The sequence below is a fragment of the Tasmannia lanceolata genome, unplaced genomic scaffold (genome assembly GCF_043159265.1).
Source record: "Tasmannia lanceolata isolate RefF3 unplaced genomic scaffold, GAP_Taslan_0.1 ptg000013l, whole genome shotgun sequence".
NCBI classification, from domain to species: domain Eukaryota; kingdom Viridiplantae; phylum Streptophyta; class Magnoliopsida; order Canellales; family Winteraceae; genus Tasmannia; species Tasmannia lanceolata.
The window spans coordinates 42,694,403-42,713,542 of record NW_027518690.1 but is presented as its reverse complement, the minus strand read 5'-3'; the positions used below and the strand labels follow the sequence as shown (position 1 = coordinate 42,713,542).

General features: G+C 40.5%; 1 protein-coding gene across 1 annotated transcript; it reads right to left on the bottom strand.

The window, feature by feature from the left end:
- Positions 1 to 2,353: 2,353 nt before the first annotated feature.
- Positions 2,354 to 6,338, bottom strand: LOC143891280 (uncharacterized). The gene is made up of 2 exons (XM_077395894.1): positions 3,626 to 6,338; positions 2,354 to 2,881 (listed from the first exon to the last, which is right to left on the bottom strand). Exons 1-2 carry the CDS (start codon positions 6,336 to 6,338, stop codon positions 2,517 to 2,519), a joined length of 3,078 nt encoding a protein of 1,025 aa, XP_077252009.1. The 3' UTR covers positions 2,354 to 2,516.
- Positions 6,339 to 19,140: the final 12,802 nt, after the last annotated feature.

Below are 19,140 nucleotides of genomic sequence, written 5' to 3'. Positions count from 1 at the left end.
TCAGATCCATTATCTAATTTTCCAACACCTGCACCTTTGATTATTGCTATACCCACTATTTTTGTTTGAGACTTCAGTATTCAGTTCTGATTATATTTGTTGACCCTTATCAAGCCTTGGCATGCTTAGACCTACACTTATAGTAGTCTGTTATTATGTACTGAGTTTTTTAGCTGACTGTGGTTTTTAACATTTTTAGACTTTGATCATCGTGAAGGGAATGCGGAGAGTGACGCTTAGCTTCTGGATCGGTTTAGCTTCGAGATTTAGTTTTCTTTGATTCAGTTAGACAGTGAGTATTGTGTGAACCTTGTAAAAGATTCTGTTAAATTCCTTTAGTTTAGACTATGCTAGGCCCAGATCTGATATTATTTTATTAGCCTTGTTTACTTGTAGAGCTTGATTTGCAGGTTTACGACGCTATCATTTGCTACGCCGAGGGTGCAGTTTGGGGTGTGACTGTAGGCATTGTCACAAACCCCCACACTCGGCTCCTTCCAGTTAGCTTGTCATAAAGCAAAACGAAAGCAAGAAAAAATTCAATACAGTAACTAAAATATCATGTGAACCTTGTAAAAGATTTTGTTAGATTCCTTTAGTTTAGTCTATGCTAGGCTTAGACATGATACTATTTTGTTAGCCTTGTGTACTTGTAGAGCTTGATTTGCAGGTGTATAACGCTATCATGTCCTACACGAGGGTGCAGTTTGGGGTGTGACTGTAGGCATTGTCACAAACCCCCACACTCGGCTTCTTCTAGTTAGCTTGTCATAAAGCAAAACGAAAGGAAGAAAAAATGCAATACAATAACTAAAATAGAGATGTTCTACCATTTTATGCGGAATCGTAAAAACCTCAACCCATAGATTTGAAGGCATCTGATTGATTGCTCTAGTTCAAAGAGGACTTTATGCCTACATCTTTATTATTGCCATTGTGTAAAATAATGGAAGAAGGTGACGGAGAAGGAAGAAAATTAAATGGAAGAAGTGAGATTATCGACGCCGTATTCTTTTGCCTGTCACGTGAGATGTTTTTGTACAAAAATACTCTGTAGATCATGCTGCCACCATAAAACAAGAGACAGCGACATGTGAATGTTAAGAACACGAGGCACGACTGGCTACCATGAATTTTTTTTCCTAGAATCTGAGCTTACCTAATGCTGAGGGAGGCTAGGAGAGGGACTGAGGAAAAGGTATGAAAAGCATGAAAAACAAGGAAACAAAAAACTATACCCATAATATGATCGACTTTTTCCTTGTTTTTTAGCCACTTCTCACACTCAACTCATTCCTGCCCTCTCAAGAATCCAACCATGCAAGCTGATCATTTGCAACATTTATTAATGGGAAGCCAGCTTCTGCGATTAGTGGACAATCAATTCTATGGCTACCATATACAGATAGGTGGCACAGAACAACATTTATGAAGGGGAAAGGTAGCTTCCGTGATTAGTGAAAATCTGAAGTTGGTGCAGTGGATGAATGGAAATAAGGCGCTTCATTGAAAGTAATTGTTTTGGTATGACTATACATTGGTAATTCTTGGGTAATTGTTTTAGTCTGCCCAATGTACTGTTATAAAGACTTTACCTTACCTGTTCTCCCCCATTGTTTTAGCGTCGAAATTAAATGGTTATTTATATTTGTTTTGGTGTTAGTATTTAGTTAGTTATGGATGGTGTTCTTAGCAATGTACTCTGCAAAACAATGCCTTCAATGTTGTCAAAAGTTGCTCAAACATTAATCATGCGGAAAAAAACATGCTTTTATGAATAATTCTTTATGAGGTAATTTTTCCGTTCACCACCCTGGAAAACTGCTGGTGAACGGAAAAATTTCCGAGCCAGTGGATGGTACAGTTTTGTTCCTCTCTGATGAGTCACCCCCTAAAGTTTCAAGTCGATCCGACGGCCAGAGAGGGAGAATGAAGCTTTCAAAGTTGAGTGGCACTTTCTGTACCGGGATTTGTACCATGGAGGCCTAGGTTGTGAGGGAGTGGGCTTGAGTTCAGAGACCGGACAGAGAGGGATGAAAGCGAGTGATTCATTGCTCCCTATGCAAACTATTAGGATCCCTTTTTCTTAAAGAAATTTAAATTTATATTGTTTTTAATCAGTATACATGCAAATATTTTTTAAAAGAATACATTGGAGCCCGTATGGTTCGATGATCCAAGCCGTTCATTTGCCGGGCTTTGACTTAGATACTATGGAATCCCTCAAAAATCATTTCCATTAGATGATCTTAACCGTCCGATATACAGAGTTTTTTATAACCTACGGTCCCTCTACAGATTAGAGGAATAGAATCATCTGTCAAAAATGAATGGTTTCGATTACACAACAGTATATCAAAATACTTTAACCTATGCAGATGATGTTTATACATTAAACATACATGACATTAAACATACATGACATTAAAAAAAAAAACATTAAACATACATGCCCCCATGTGGGACCCAAGACTTGATCTCGACGGTAACTGAGAAGGTGAAGAGACTCAACCCATTTATACTTGAAATTCCATCAGTTGAGACAATTCAATTGTGTGGAATGGCTTTGGAAAAGGTGGCATTCGAGCAGAGAACTTTTGAGAGACGTGTTGCATGGTTGGCCGAGTTTGTGGATTTGCATTTATGCACGCAAGTGCCATTGACACTGCCAAAACTACTTCATTTCCAACTTGGTCTTCGGGATTCGGGAGCCGTGGGTCCAACACATCCTTTAGCCGTAGATTCTGGCCACCTTCAGATGATGATGATGACAAGGAGGAGATGATATCTCCAGGGTGTCTTCCCAATATCACTTCAAGTGCTAAAACCCCAAAGCTATATACATCGCATTTCTCGGTCACTCTCATTGTGTAAGCAAGCTCTGCCAAAAAAAATCCACATAAAAAATGATATCTCGAGGATCCGAACATCCCTTTAACCTTTTGCACATTACAAATACATGCCTTTAACCTTTTGCTTAAGGTGCAATGAAACTAGTATGTGACATGAGCAGACCATGACAAGAGAGGTTTGGATATGGGTTTTACTTCGGTGCTCGTGTGACCGTAGGATCAGGTCAGTGCTGGCTGGCAACTCATCATTCCGTAAAAATTAAAAAGAAATAGGCTAATATTTTCTCGAAAAATTCCACATCGAAACAATAGAAATTAAGCAAATCAATTTCCTAATCAAACATTTTAAAGTTGGAAAATTTACAAAAATCCCCTTGACTAAAATCTTAGTAAGAATACTCAAAATTTTAGATACTTACTAGTCAAGTAAAATTTCCACCAATTTTAAGGTGGTTTTTTGTTTTGGTTGTGGAAGAATTAGGCCCTGTTTGTCATGGATTTTGAGAACCGATTGTGAGCCCAAAACTGCTATTGAACTCAAATATACGTTTAATTGTGAGTCCAATAATCGGTTTTGGATTCACAGTTGGTTTTCAAAATCCAAGATAAACATGGCCTTAGGATATTGTATCTCTTAGGTGGGGCAATCACATCAATGGTCTCAAAAATATTTTGACCTTAGGTGGGTGTGAACCAATAACGTAAAAACCAAGTAAGATGTAATTTTCTAAACAATTATATTAAGACAATAAAACAATATGTGAGGAACTAACCTGGAGCAACATATCCGTAAGTGCCTGCAAGTTCTGTCCAATTTGATGAATCAGGCATTAGAAGTCTAGCAGTACCAAAATCAGAGACATGAGCCTCAAATTCTGAATCCAATAAAACATTTTTGCTAGAGATATCTCGATGAACTATTGGGAGGTCGCAATCATGGTGCATGTATGATAAAGAATGGGCCACGGCTTTAATAATATTCACCCTCTTCAACCAATCCAACTCCAACGCCCCTTTCTCACTGCTTAGGATATTAGCCACATTTCCACTTTCAATATACTCATAAACCAGAAACATACATCGACGATGGGTACAAAACCCGTAAAGCTTGACAATGTTGCGGTGACGAATTTCTGTTAATGCCCGTACCTCATTTATGAAACTTCTCTGATCAATTTGCTGGTCATCTTCCAATTTGTGAAGTTTTTTTACAGCTATTACTTGCCCAGTTGGCAAAGATGCTTTGTAAACTCTCCCATATCCGCCCTCCCCAATGCAATATTTGTCATCAAAGTCCTCTGTCGCATCGATGATATCTTCATAAGAAATACACCCATCCCAATTCCATATCGAAAATAGATCTTTATTCATTTCATTTCTCCGTCCCTCTGCATTTCTCTCTTCCTCTGCATTTCTTGTTTTGTGGCGAAAAATGAAAATAATTCCAAAAACTAAAAGTAGAAGGAATACAGGGCTCAAAAGAGAGAGAATGATCAATGTGATAACTTTGTGTCTCTTTTTTGTTTCACCCCTATTTATCGGTGGGGAATTGCACGATTGCAAACCTTGCGCTTTGCCGCATAGTCCTATGTTGCCCACAAATGTCCCTTGTTGGAAGGCTTTGCTGTTAGGAAGACTACCCACCAAATTATTGTATGATAAATCAATCAATGTCAAGCTGAGCATATCTTTCAAAGAAGATGGAATTGAACCAGTTAACATATTGTAGGAAATATTTAAGATTTCCAACATGTGTAATTTTCCTAGTTGGGGTGATATTTCTCCTGTAAGCAAGTTACAACTAAGATCTAGCATATTTTGTAGCTCTGCTAGATTGCCTATTTGAAATGGAATGCCTCCATTCAAATTATTTGTGCTTAATTTCAAAGAATGCAATTTCGAGCAATCTTCTAGTTGTTCTGGTATCGATCCACTTAGATTGTTTGCTGATAGGTCAAGGATCTCTAAATTGGACAATTTTCCGATTTCAAATGGTATCCGACCCGAAAGTTGGTTACCATTTAAAATCAACTTAAATAAAGCTGTCAAACTCCCCACTTCCTTTGGAATCTCTCCTACCAAATGGTTCAAAGAAAGGTCAAGTAGTTCAATTTGAATCATCTGTCCAAATTCTGGTGGTATTTTACCAGTAATGAAGTTCTCAGAGACCCTTAAACTTACTAAATTTTCACACCCAACCCAACTTGGAGAGAGTTCTCCATAAAATTGGTTGTAGCTCAAATCAATGTATGTAAGATTTGGATAAACTCCAAAATCTTCGGACATATTTCCTGTGAGATAGTTTCCTTCGAGCTTAACTCTGGTTAAGCCAGTGCAGTTTCTCAAGCTTTTTGGGATGGGACCTGTAAATTGGTTATTTTGTATCCCAAATATTTTAAGCGATCCACCTTGGCAAATTTGTTGTGGCAAATATCCCGAGAGGTTGTTGTCTCCCAGTTGGAGTGAGACCAAATTTATCAGACTTGGCATTTCTTGAGGAAGTGAACCCGAAAGCTTATTTTCAAATAGGCGTAGATCAGTTAGCTTTTTAAGATCAGCTAAAGAAGGGGGAATTGGACCTGTTAGAATGTTAGAGTAAATGACCAACTCAACCATATTTTTCAAATCTCCAATTTCTTTAGGGATGGGGCCAGAGAGCTTATTACTGGAGAGGTGCAAGAGGGAAAGCTTAGTCAAGTTTCCTAATGCGGAAGGAATGGAACCTGTTAGAATGTTAAAGGACATGTCAAGTTCATCTATATTTTTCAACTCACCAATTTCATTAGGGATGGGGCCAGAGAGGCTATTGTTACCGAGGTACAAATAAGTAACGTTGGTCAAGTTTCCTATTGTTGAAGGAATGGAACCTGTTAGAATGTTAAAGGACATTCCCATATCAACCATATTTTTCAAAAATCCTATTTCTATAGGGATGGGGCCAGAGAGCTTATTACGGTGGAGGTACAATGTCACAAGGTTTGTCAAGTTTCCTATTGTGGAAGGAATGGAACCTGTTAGAATGTTATTGGACATTCCCAGCTCAACCATATTTTTCAAATATCCTATTTCTTCAGGGATGGGGCCAGAGAGATTATTGTTGTTGAGGTACAACGTGACAAGGTTGGTCAAGTTTACTATTGTTGAAGGAATGGAACCTGTTAGAATGTTATAGGAGATTCTCAGATCAGTCATATTTTTCAAATTTCCTATTTCTTTTGGGATGGGGCCAGAGAGATTATTGTTGTTGAGGTACAATGTGACAAGGTTGGTCAAGTTTCCTATTGTGGAAGGAATGGAACCTGTTAGAATGTTATCGGACATTCCTAGATAAGCCATATTTTTCAAATATCCTATTTCTTCAGGGATGGGGCCAGAGAGCTTATTGCTGTGAAGGTACAACGTGACAAGGTTGGTCAAGTTTCCTATTGCGGAAGGAATGGAACCTGTTAGAATGCTAGATCGTCTCCATAGGATGATTCTAACCATCTTCCTCTATAGATCAGAGGGTTAGGATCATCCTATGGAAACAATCTTGGGTTCCATATAGTTGGATGACCTAATCTAGCATTTGTTGGGCCCTAAAAATGATCATAATCAGCCCATCACTTATTGGTGAATGGCTAAGATTAATCTAACTGAAAAATAGGTTATTCAATCTCAGCCATTCACCAAAAAGTGGATTGGATGATTTTGGGTGAGGGCGACACATCACAAAATTTAGAAATCTCCTCAAATTGGAGGGTTAGGATCATCTTATGGTATAGATATTTTGGGAGTAATGAGTGTCTTTTCGTGCCATGGTGCACCTATGACAAATCCCAAAATATGTTGGATGTAGATTTATAGTGAAAAAGTCGTGTGTCCTTCTATGCAGTGCGTTGAGGGGAATAGTTGTGTAGCACATCTGTTCTTGTAGCAGACAATTAATGTGGCCCCACTCGTATTTTTCTAAACGTGTAAGAACCGTAGTCTTTTCTTCTTCTTGATCATTCACCACATAAACTTATCTTATTAGCTCACGCTGTGTTTTATCGTGAAGAGGTTGAGGACACATGTATGATCCTAGCCGTTTAATTTTTGAAGAAAATGAATGTCAATCTTCCAAATTTCGATGATAAACTATCAATAAATGGAAATTTCGGAACATCTAACATGGAAGATTCTTGGCCATGTTCAATCCTGTGAGATAGATTAGATGGAGGGTTAGGATCTTGAACACGTGGCATTCCTTCTTGAAACAGTGGAGTGCCCCTCAACGTCCCATATTTGTCAAAAAGTATAGTGGAACCAACTTCATAGGACTAATCCAAACCGTTCGCAGTGTTTTATTTCCATAGGTTGATCCTAACCCTCCGATCTATAGAGGGTTAGGATCAACCTATGGAAATGATTTTTCAGGCACAACCTATTTAGGCTGTGGCCCATCTTATGGATGGTCTAGATCATCGTATGGTCCAGGCATGCCGCACTTTTAATAAAGTGAGGAGTGCCCTCATCAAAATACAGCCCAACCTAAGTAGCACGTACCCCAAAATTTTTCTATGTAGGATGATCCTAACCTTCCTATCATTCGGTAGAGTTTTCTATACGGTGTAGTTTGTTTATTTTTATTGGCAAAGATTTATTTTACTTTTCTAATGGGTGTAGTTTATCTACATATTAGAGGGTTAGAATATGAAGATGATTTTGGAGCAATGCATATCTACATTGGGGCCCAACAAATGAACGGTTTAGAAGATATGTACATTTTGTGATGCACACAAATGGATGTAGGGGTGGACATGGTTCGGTTCGATTCCGGGGTATACTCATAACCGAACCATGTGCAATCGGTTCTCGGAATTTGGAACCAAAACCAAACCAAATATTTTGGTATCAAACCGAACTTGATCGGTTCGGTTCGGTTTTGGGTATATCCAACCTTTATTTTTTTTTCCTTTGCATAAAAGCAACTAAGCAAGGTTTGAAAAGGTTAGGTAATGTAACAATGAAGATAGTGACAATGAACAAAGTCACTTTACATCTCTCGGTGGGCCATGATAGACGTGTCAAAAGCAGGAGCCTTGTATTTACTTGGCTGAGGATTGGAATCATAAATGTACCAATCAAATAGTGCTAACTTATAATCAACACATCTTATTGAAACAATCGACATATTTAACTAGGTAGGTGATATATTTGACTCTTTTCTTACTTGGGACAGCCCTCAGGTGTATTTACAACTACCCTTTTTACATTAGAGAAGGCCGTCCCGATTAAGAAAAAGGGTTGAATATATCATTTCCCTCTAACTATAGCCTATTTGGAAGGCCCCCTCACTCATTACTTTTCTTCTACATGGGTGACGCCTCCAAGGTAGAGAGATAGAGGGTTCATATCTTGCATAAAAATTGCTCTCGTTTCATTTATTTCCAAACCATATGGCTTTTCTAAGGCAACGGGGAAAGACGCATGGGGAGTCGATTTAAGATATTTGGGGGTCGATTTATCACTGGCCTAAAAAAACTAGCTACTTGCAATGTGTTATTTTCAACGGGTGTCATAGTGAGTCGCCAATGTATTAAGTTGGAGTGTGTTTTTCCTCATCTTCTTATTGTTGTTGATGTGTTTTTCGTCCCTCTATGCCTGCTTTTTTCCATGCAGATTAAGGGTATGGTCCCAAAGTTGACTACTTGAATCAACATATATGGAACCCACTTGGATGATAATGCCTCATCAGTCCCATGTAACTAATCTGACTAGTTATGTTTTGTGTTGATTACTAGGTCTGTAATTAAGTGAATGATATGTGTGAGTTGGTGTGTGATGTGTGTTGAACGGATGGGCGTGCCAATTTGTAAAGTAAATAACCAACATACTAAGGGCAATTGACTTCCGTCCCCTGGGATTGGATTTCAGGCGATTAAGAAGAAGAAGAGGGCAACCCAATTTCTTTCTTGGGATCTAATGCCATTTGTTTAACAAAATTAAGGACATTCGAAGGGGTAAGATGCCAGAGTAGTGATCATGGCTTTATTGTCAATGCACGCAAAATACAAACGACTCGACAGAGATTGACATGAATCGATTAAATTCTTAATAAAACAAATACAAATAGATGCCAGTGCAATGGATAAAGAATTAAAGAGAAATGCTAACTGAATATGATGAAACCATTATGGGAGGAGTCCATGCATGGTGCATTTATCAAAATACTTTAACCTATGCAGATGATGTTTATATAATATTGTAGCATGTTATTTTACACATCTGTCAAATGAGCAATGGGACCAAAAGCTCCAAAACCATGTGGGTTGCCTCACGATGGTCTACAAAGATCAACGGTATACATTAAACATACATGCCATCCAAAAAAAAACAGTAAACATACATGTCCCCGTGTGGGACACAAGACTTTACCTCGAGGTGGCTATCAGCCTAGTTTATCTCTTATTTCTATCAAATACACTGACCTAATAAGCAAAAGTGAGTAACTTGCAAAGTATCTTTTTTTCCTTTGCATAAAAGCAACTTAGCAAGATTTGAAAAGGTGAGAATTTATATAGTAGCCGACCGTGAGATTTACAGTCGTGTCAAGAGCAGGAGCCATGTATTTACTTGGCTGAGGATTGGAATCATAAATAAATGTACCGATCAAATAGTACTAACTTAGAAATTATAATCAACACATCTTATTGAAACATATTTAACAACGTAGGTGATATATTCGACCCCTTTTCTTACTTGGGACAGACCCTCTGGTGTATTTACAACTACGCTTTTACATTAGAGGAGGCTGTCCCGATTAAGAAAAAGGGATGAATATATCATTTCCCTCTAACTATAGTTTATTTGGAGGCCCCCTTCTACATGCGTGACGCCTTCAAGGTAGAGAGATCGAGGGGGCATATCTTGCATAAGAATTGCTCTCGTTTCATTTATTTCCAAACCATGACTTTTCTAAGGCAATGGAGAAAATGGATAAAAAAAAGGGGAGTGGTAAATCGACCCCCAAATATCTTAAAGACACATAGGGAGTCGATTTGACCCGGCAAGTTTGACCATGTTTCCCCATGATATAGAGGAAAATAATATGATTATGAGAGTTTTTATATATAGTGTAAGTCCTTACAGTGAGTATTGTTCTTCAAAAAGCACTGTATGGCTTACATCTTAGGATGATCCAAACCGTCCATTTGATGGGCCACAATGTAAGTAGGTTGTGTGCCAAAATTCATTTCCATAGGATAATTACAACCCTCAAATCAATAAATGTTACCTAAATATGCCGTTCCTCTATAGACTGCATTTCTAGGATCATCGCATGGAAATGTGTTTTTTGGGAACATCCTATTTACGATGTGGCTCATCAATTGGACGGTTTGGATCATCCTATGGTGTAAGTTATACAGTACTTTTTTTTAATAGGGAGTGTAAGAAATATGTTTTTGGTTTGTAAGCTTTGTCACAAAATTCTTGTTACAATATATATGGTGTAAGCCCATGTAGTGAACTATTTTTTAATAAGCCGGTAGGGGTCCCCACAAAACCCCAACTTACCTATCAAAAATTGTGTGAATATTTTACCGCCTACACCATAGGATGATCCAAACCGTCCATTTGATCATTCCGAAATGATGATCGAATCCCTACAATCTATAGATAAATCACATAATTTGGAAACCCTGCAACTGTGTTGGGATCATCCTATGGAAATGATTTTTGGCATACAACCTATGGCGTAAGTCCGTACAATCAAGTATTTTTCAAAAGAATCGTACGCCTTGTATCATAGGATGATCCAAACCGTCCATTCAATGGGCCACAGTATAAATTGATTGTTCTCAAAAAATAATTACATATGATAATTCCATGCCCTTCTTTTAGAAAAACTTCCTACTGTATCCTATTAGTTGGGGGCATTTAAGTCATTTTGATGCTAGAAGTTTCTCGGAATGAAAAATGATTTGAGGGTACAATCGTCAATTGCATACGAAAAGTACCAACATATGGTACCTGTCTACGACAATTACGAAAAAAAACTACCAAAAAGAGGTATAAACATATGACAATGACGAAAAAACTACGTTATATGACGCATTCGGGGCAAGTTACAAAATATTGATGGATGCAGAACACCTGAAGAGGAACAACAATTATGGAAACCTCTATCGATTAGAGGGCTACGATCAGCCTATGGAAATGATTTTACGGGCACAGCCGATTGATGTTGTGTCATCACATGGACGGTTTGGATCAACCTATAACCCTTTATAGATCGGAGGGTTGGGTTCAACCCGAATTTGGGTTGGGTCGGGTTAAGATTTTTGCAAATCGGGTTGGGTTGGGTTGGGAAAAATCAACTCGAATTGGAAATCGGGTTGGGTTGTCGGGCAACCCGACCCGACCCGAAACCCGAATTTGGGTTCCATCTGAAGAAGTTCTGTATATGTGTTTTTCTTTTTCAACATTGAAATAGTCTCCACAGTCCACAATGGACGGTTTGGATAATCCTATGGTGCTGGCCATACCGTACTTTAATCAAGTGAGGACTGTGATCATCAAAATATAGTACTGCGGATAACATTTCCCCTTTGTTAATTGTTAGTCCCTGTTTGTTTTGGATTTTGAGAACCGATTGTGAGTTAAAAACTGATTATTGGTGACTCACTATTGGTTCCCAAAATCCAAAACAACCTGGCTTGAGTTGAGGTGGTCAACAATTGGTACCATATCAAATTGGGTCAACCAGACCCAACCCAGCCCGAATTGGAAATCGGGTTGGGTCGGGTTGAGGAAATTGCAAATCGGGTTGGGTCGGGTTGAACCCAGCCGGGTTGGACACCGGGTTGTGTCGGGTTGGGTTGGAAAAATGGGTTCCTTGGTTTGGCCTCAACCCGACCCGAGTTACACCCCTAACGATGACGAAAAAACTACTTTTCCTTATTCACTATGTGAGGGTCAAATTACGGAAAGTTTGATATTACGAATCAGGACACCTGTAAAAATATTGACGAATTCCAGGCATCTTAAGAGGAATAACAATTATGGAAACCTCTATAGATTGGAGGGCTAGGATCAGCCTATGAAAATGATTTTACGGGCACAACCTATTTATGTTGTGTTCCATCACATGGACGGTTTGGATCAACCTATCGCACGGGGCCCTTGCCTTCAATGCTGCAATGTCCATGCCATTTCACTAAGTCGGATTTGTCTAGGGTACTTTCGCCATTTCACCGCTGCAATGTCCCTGCCATTTGCCATGTTATTTGTGGGAATTCTTATTTCTGTATATTTTTTTATTTCTCAGTCGGAAATCCTGCTCAGGTGCCTATGGTTTTCAAAAGAAAATCCGTACAGACTGTATAATATCTATTCTAAATTGATTTACATTTTATTTTTATCAATCTTAGTAGGTATAATTGTTACTAAGAGCCCAGTCTCTCTGATGGATCAAAAGCTTCGGGAAGAGTTGTGCGTGTTCTGCTGATGTTTTGAAATAGGGTTTGGAGATTTTTATCATGCTTTTTGTTCTTTGGTTCTTAGAAACCGCTAGATAGCGAGATCTTGTTCGGTGGTGGAAGCTGGCAATTGGAGAATTGCATGTTGATATGTTGCTGAAATGATAGAATTAGGTTCTGTTGGAACTATCATTATGATTTGATTTTTTATAGATTCGAAACTTGATGCAGATTTGCTTAGGTTTGTGATATGTATATGATACGTTTACAGTCTTATCTCTCTGCCTCTCAAACACTCTCTCCTCCTTGCAAACAAAATCTCCTTTCTTTCAAGAAGAATGCTGAATTGAAGGAAGCCTCTGGAAAAACTCAGTTTCAGGCAAACATTCGATCCATGCCACCCCACAACATTTATTTCTTCCTCCAATAAATCAGAGAAGTTTATTTGTTCTTTCAAAGAAATTTTTTTCCTGTTTCTTCTACTAATTGATCATGTTGCCATTTCTTTGATTATTCTAATATAAAATTTCTTCTGAAATTAACAATAATTAGTAATATTGAATAATATTTTTAAAAAGTTATACTAATTCATTAATAAATAATGAAATAAACAAATTGTAAAATACCTTAGTGGCACGTGCAGTGCACGTGCATATTTTCTAGTGGATAAAAAAGGGGTGTGGTAAATCGACCCCCAAATATCTTAAAGACACATAGGGAGTCGATTTAAGATATTTGGGGGGCGATTTACCACTCTCCTAAAAAAATCTAGCTACTTGCAATGTGTTATTTTCAACAAATAAAAGTGAGATTTGACAGGCGAAAGCAGTAGCATTCATCCGACGGGCCTCATAGTGAGTCGCCAATGTACATAGACGTTACCTTTGGAATGTCCGGTGGGAGGACATAAGAAAATACGACTAATGTGGGAGTGGGACCTCAATGTATTAAGTTGGAGTGTGTTTTTCCTCATCTTCTTATTGTTGTTGATGTGTTTTTCGTCCCTCTATGCCTGTTTTTTTTTTTTCCATGGAGATTATATGGGACCCACTTGGATGATAATGCCTCATCAGTCCCATGCAACTAATCTGATTAGTTCTATTTTGTGTTGATTACCAGGTCTAATTAAGTGAATGATGTGTGTGAGTTGGTGTGTGATGTGTGTTGAACAGATGGGCGTTTCAATTTGTAAAGTAAATAACCAACATACCAAGGGCAATTGATTTCAGTCTCCTGGATTGGATTTCAGGCAATTGAGAAGAAGAGGACAACCCAATTTCTTTCTTGGGACCTTATGCCTTTTATTTAACAAAATTAAGGACATTCGAAGGGGCAAGATGCCTGAGTGATGATGGCTTTATCCTCAATGCACACAAAATACAAACGACTCGACAGAGATTGACATGAATAGATTAAATTCTTAATAGATGCTCACTGAATATGATGAAACCATTACGGGCGGAGTCCATGCATGGTGCATCTATAATGGCAAACAAAAATGTTAAATTAAATGAATAATAAAATGGAGTTTTTATATGATGCCCGACCGTGAGATTTTCAAGGGCAGGGTGTCAAAAGCACACTTGATTTTCCATCTGGTCAAACTACCTTTTGACTTCCCACTTGATGTTCCCAAAAAGAGCCTATAAGTTTGGGGGAGGACTATGAGTCTTTTGTGAGTACGCGACTTTTCCACATCTTCTCCCATCCGATGGAGTCAATGTACAGCGGTTGAACATTCATGTCATGGGGGCCTCATGGTGGGTGAATCAATAATGTACATAAATGGCAGCGGTTGAACATTCATGTCATGGGCCTCATAGAGATTAATTGGGCCAAAGTACATAGATTTTATTAAGCTTCTATGCCGTGTGTTCATGGGAGTTGAAATATTGTCCCTCCCATATAACATAATCCGAACTTATATTTTTCCAAGAACATCCATCACCCTTATCTTTTCTTCTGCATCATTGAAGCTATAAATCCCTTAAATTACGTGATTCTACACTATATCATTATTTATTTAGGCAATTGATATTACCACTACCATGTTTTCATAATTACACTAACTCACTTCTCTTTTCTCTATCAATTGGCTTGTGACTGCTTTTTGGGACTTGTAATAACTTTGACAGCGGGTTAAATAATAAAAGACAAGATGACTTAGTGCAATTATAAAAACATGGGGTGCAAATATAAGTGACCCTTATTTATTTACAGTCGCAAAGCTACATGAAGCATACGGGGGGCAGATGCCCCTGTTGAGTTGGGCCAAACTCCTTAATAAGCCAAACTCAATTGGGCCTAGCCTTACGTATAAGCTGCCCCCTTATGTATAAATCCTGGCTCCGCCACTGTTTATTTGTATGATTCCTCACCCAAAGGAGCAAAGAGCAGAAGGTCATTTTCACGGAGCATAGCTGGAGTAAATAGATGAAATGTTCAATGGTCCAAATCTGTTTCGACCCGCAAATAGCCCATTCGATGGGTCTCATGGTGAGTGAGTCAATGTACACAAATGACAGCGGTTGAACATTCATGCCATTGGCCTCATTGTGATTGGGCAAAAGTAGATTGATATTATTGATTTTGGCGTGCCCGGTGGTAGGATATAACACGAGACGACTAATTCGGGATGGGTGCTCAATGTATTAAGTTGGGGTGTTTTTCCCCTCATCTTTTTGTTACTATTGATGTCACACTCCGACCCTGGAATTCGGGGTTCGGCGCACGTGACAGACGTTGCACGCTCATAGGATCGCCCCTAGAAGCATGCAAGGCTCCATCACAACCAACTGTTAACAATATATACGGAAGTTTTAGTCTCAATTAAAGCTCAAATGGAATACATATATAGGTCTATATAAGTCTGAATCCAATAATACTTATTCAACCACAATCACCTTAATCAAGTAATAAAAATCTCAAAGCTGGAATAGTGAAAGAAAGCAGGAGATCTCCTAGGCTCCAATCGAAGCACCTAAATTTCTCACCAAGTCTACTGCCACCTCGGAATCTAAAAATTGTTAAGAACACATAATGAGCTAACAGCCAGTCTGTTTTCCAAATCCATGTCAGCTAATAGGAAAACATATACATGCTAGTGAGGAACACGAAATAAAATGCCATAAAATTTTAGTTTATGCAGAAATTTGTAGAAAGCAAGAAAATCGTTTCAACATAAGTTGCATAAGAAAAATACATATTTTTACTAAAAGAATTTTCAACCACTCGGTTTACAATTTCCATTTTTTTAATCAATAACAAAAGGCACATATCAGTCTTCTCTGTGGCCAACTTTCAACCTTATTGGCAAGTAGTGTGTTGGATATTGATCCTACATGACCGTACACGAATGACGGCAATTGAAAATTCATGCCATGGGCTTCATAGTGATTGGGCCAATGTACATAGAAATTATTGGCTTTGGCGTGTCCGGTGGGAGGAAATAAGAAGAGACAACTAATGTGGTTACCTCTTTTTCTCTACGGTACGTCTTCTAATATGCCTGCCTAATCTAACACCACAATGATCCGACGGTGAGATCTAAACGTAATCCAACGGTGAGATTTCACATGTTCTAACAGGTTTGGCGTAAATGTTGCCGACTTGAATGATCATAGACAGGAGTAGTACCCACTCAGATGATAATTTCTCATCAGTCCAATGCAACTAAAATGACTATTTCTGATTGGTGTTGATTAGCTGGTCTAAATTAAGTGAATGGTATGTGTGAGTTAGCGTGTGATGTGTGTTGAATGTGCAGGCACACCAATTTGTGAAGTAAATGACCAGTATACAATTCTAAGGGCAATTGAATTCTGTCCCCTTGGATTGGATTTCTGATAATTGAGGGAATGCCACTTCTTTTTTGGGCTCTAAGGCCTCTTTAGAGAAAAGGCGTACATGATGCCAAAGTGATGGCTTTATCATCGATGCATGCAGAATGCAAATTAACTCGGTGATCGACTGGAATCCGATTAAATTCTTATTAAAAGAAACACAAACAGACGCGCTGGTGCTATGGATGGATAAAGAATTAAAGTGAATTACTCACCAAAGAGGATGAATCAAGTCTAGGGGACTCCATAGTGCATTTATAATGGCACACAAAAATGTAAAATTAAATGAATAATAAAATGCACTTTTGTGAGTTGGTCCAATGGGGGCGCCCTTGTAGCTGGTTTTTGCTAAGGCACCCTTCAGTTTAACATTCTTAAATTTTCATTTACGGTAGTTATGGTTGTAATTTTCTGTGCCATCTTAAGTGCAAATTGACTACATGGATTGTTGAATGTGTTGGGCTACCCGCATGCTTGGACTGGAATGCAACAGTTGGGCAGTTACAAATGTTTGAAAACAAGGAAGGCAACAGTTGGGCGGTTTTGGCACTGGAATGCATACATGGCTGGACGGTTTTGGTTGGTTTTGCCAAGTGTTGACTCATGATTTGTGTTAGGCCTAAAATCGGTAACAGGTTATGGTAGGGCTGGGTGGTCCGAGCTAACGAGCCACGACTGAGGTGCTGGTTGAGTCCTGCGCTGCACAGGAGTACAGACAAGAAAGAAAAGGGTCAGAGGACCAACCCGGAGTGATACTCCGGACGGGCGCTTCGACACTCAAGTCAGTATGAGCAGGAGTGTAGAGCAATGTCAGAGCAAAAGCTTAGAGTTTTGGTTCTCAGATTTCCAGGACCCTCACCTTAGCACAAGTGAAGGCTATTTATAGTGATTCTGAGCCACCTGTCTAGGACAGGTGGTAGTTCTGAGCCAGGTGGTGGCCTCTGTATGGACCAGGTTTCATACCTAAGGAGGGCAGGTGGAGGTCCCTGATTGGTCCAGGTGTCACACCTAGTGGAGACAGGTGTTGGCCTTCCAACGGTCCTTGTGAGGGCCACGTGCCTGAAGCTAATTGGATGCTGAGTTCGGATCCCTCAGTGCTGAGTCCGGATTGCTGAGTCCGGATTCCCTCAGTGCTGAGTCCGGATTCCCTCAGTGCTGAGTCCGGATTGCTGAGTCCGGATTCCCTCAGTGCTGAGTCCGGACCCCATCAGTTGCCCCCTGGTTCTTCAAGCCATGAAAGTGGCTAGAAGAAGCAAAGAGAAGGTAAAGACAGCGTCGGGCCAGCCTTAAGACCTCCAGGCAGCTGAGGCCGGGCTCAGACTCAGCTAGGAGAAATAGTGGCTGGACAGGAGACTCCTGGCGCCCTGGCCTGGCCTTGGCGTTTGGCCTGAAGGAGTACGGCCGGGCAGAAGGCATTCGACTATCCAGCACGGCTGAATTTTTGACCAGAGGCCTGGGCGGCCAGGGGTCCTGGACGTCCTTGGTTCAGGAAGTCATGTGGTCTTGTTCGGCTAAGGCTGTGAACGGCCAGCCGGGCAGGTCTTTGCTGGTAAAACTCTTTTGTCTTCTAGCGCTTTTGTCGTCTAGCGAACGCGCCGTATCCTGTCCGGACAGCCGGACAGGTCTTTTGTCGTCTAGCGCTTTTGTCGTCTAGCGAACGCGCCATATCCTGTCCGGACAGCCGGACAGGTCTTTGTCTTCTGAATGCGCCATATCCTGTCCGGACAGCCGGACAGATCTTTGTCTTTTGAATTATCCTGTCCGGACAGCCGGACAGGTCTTTTGTCGTCTAGCGCTTTTGTCGTCTAGCGAACGCGCCATATCCTGTCCGGACAGCCGGACAGGTCTTTGTCTTTTGAATTATCCATATCTTGTCCGGACAGCCGGACAGGTCTTTGTCTTTTGAATTATCCTGTCCGGACAGCCGGACAGGTCTTTTGTCATCTAGCGCTTTTGTCGTCTAGCGAACGCGCCACATCCTGTCCGGACAGCCGGACAGGTCTTTTGTCGTCTAGCGCTTTTGTCGTCTAGCGAACGCGCCATATCCTGTCCGGACAGCCGGACAGGTCTTTGTCTTCTGAATGCGCCACATCCTGTCCGGACAGCCGGACAGGTCTTTGTCTTTTGAATTATCCATATCCTGTCCGGACAGCCGGACAGGTCTTTTGTCGTCTAGCGCTTTTGTCGTCTAGCGAACGCGCCATATCCTGTCCGGACAGCCGGACAGGTCTTTTGTCGTCTAGCGCTTTTGTCGTCTAGCGAACGCGCCATATCCTGTCCGGACAGCCGGACAGGTCTTTTGTCGTCTAGCGCTTTTGTCGTCTAGCGAACGCGCCATATCCTGTCCGGACAGCCGGACATGTCTTTGTCTTCTGAATGCGCCATATCCTGTCCGGACAGCCGGACAGATCTTTTGTCCTCTAGCGCTTTGGGACCTGTACCTTGTATTTAATGCAGGCGGCGTATTTAATGCGGACGGCGCATTTAATGCGAACGGCGCATTTAATGCGGAAGGCGACGTGGCGCACTCCGGCTGGCGGAAATGGGCGGGATTTTTCCCGCTCTTCCCAGCTTCTCTATAAATACAGAAGTTTACTCTTCATTTCTTACTTTTCATCTTTTACTCTCCTCCTCTTCTGTTCGGCTACTCAAGTTTTCTGCCCGCTTCGGATCAGTGAGCCCGGAGGTCCTCGTCCAACACTTCAGTTCGGTAATCTTTTTTTAGCTTTTAGCCTTTCTTTTCTTTTTTCCTTTTTTATGTCTAGCACTAGTTCGGAGACGGACTCCAGTTCAAAGGAGTCCGGTTCGACCAGTACCGCATCGGGGTCCGAGGCGTCGGAGAGGGCGGTTCCGGCCTCACCTATAGTGGAGGCCGGTGTTGAGGGCGAAGAGCTAGTGATCATAATAGACGAGGAGAGCGGTGAGGAAATGAGCGTGGACTTAGACACAATTCCGGCCTGTGGGGACGGACCGGACCGGGTAGAAACCAGCGACGATGATGAG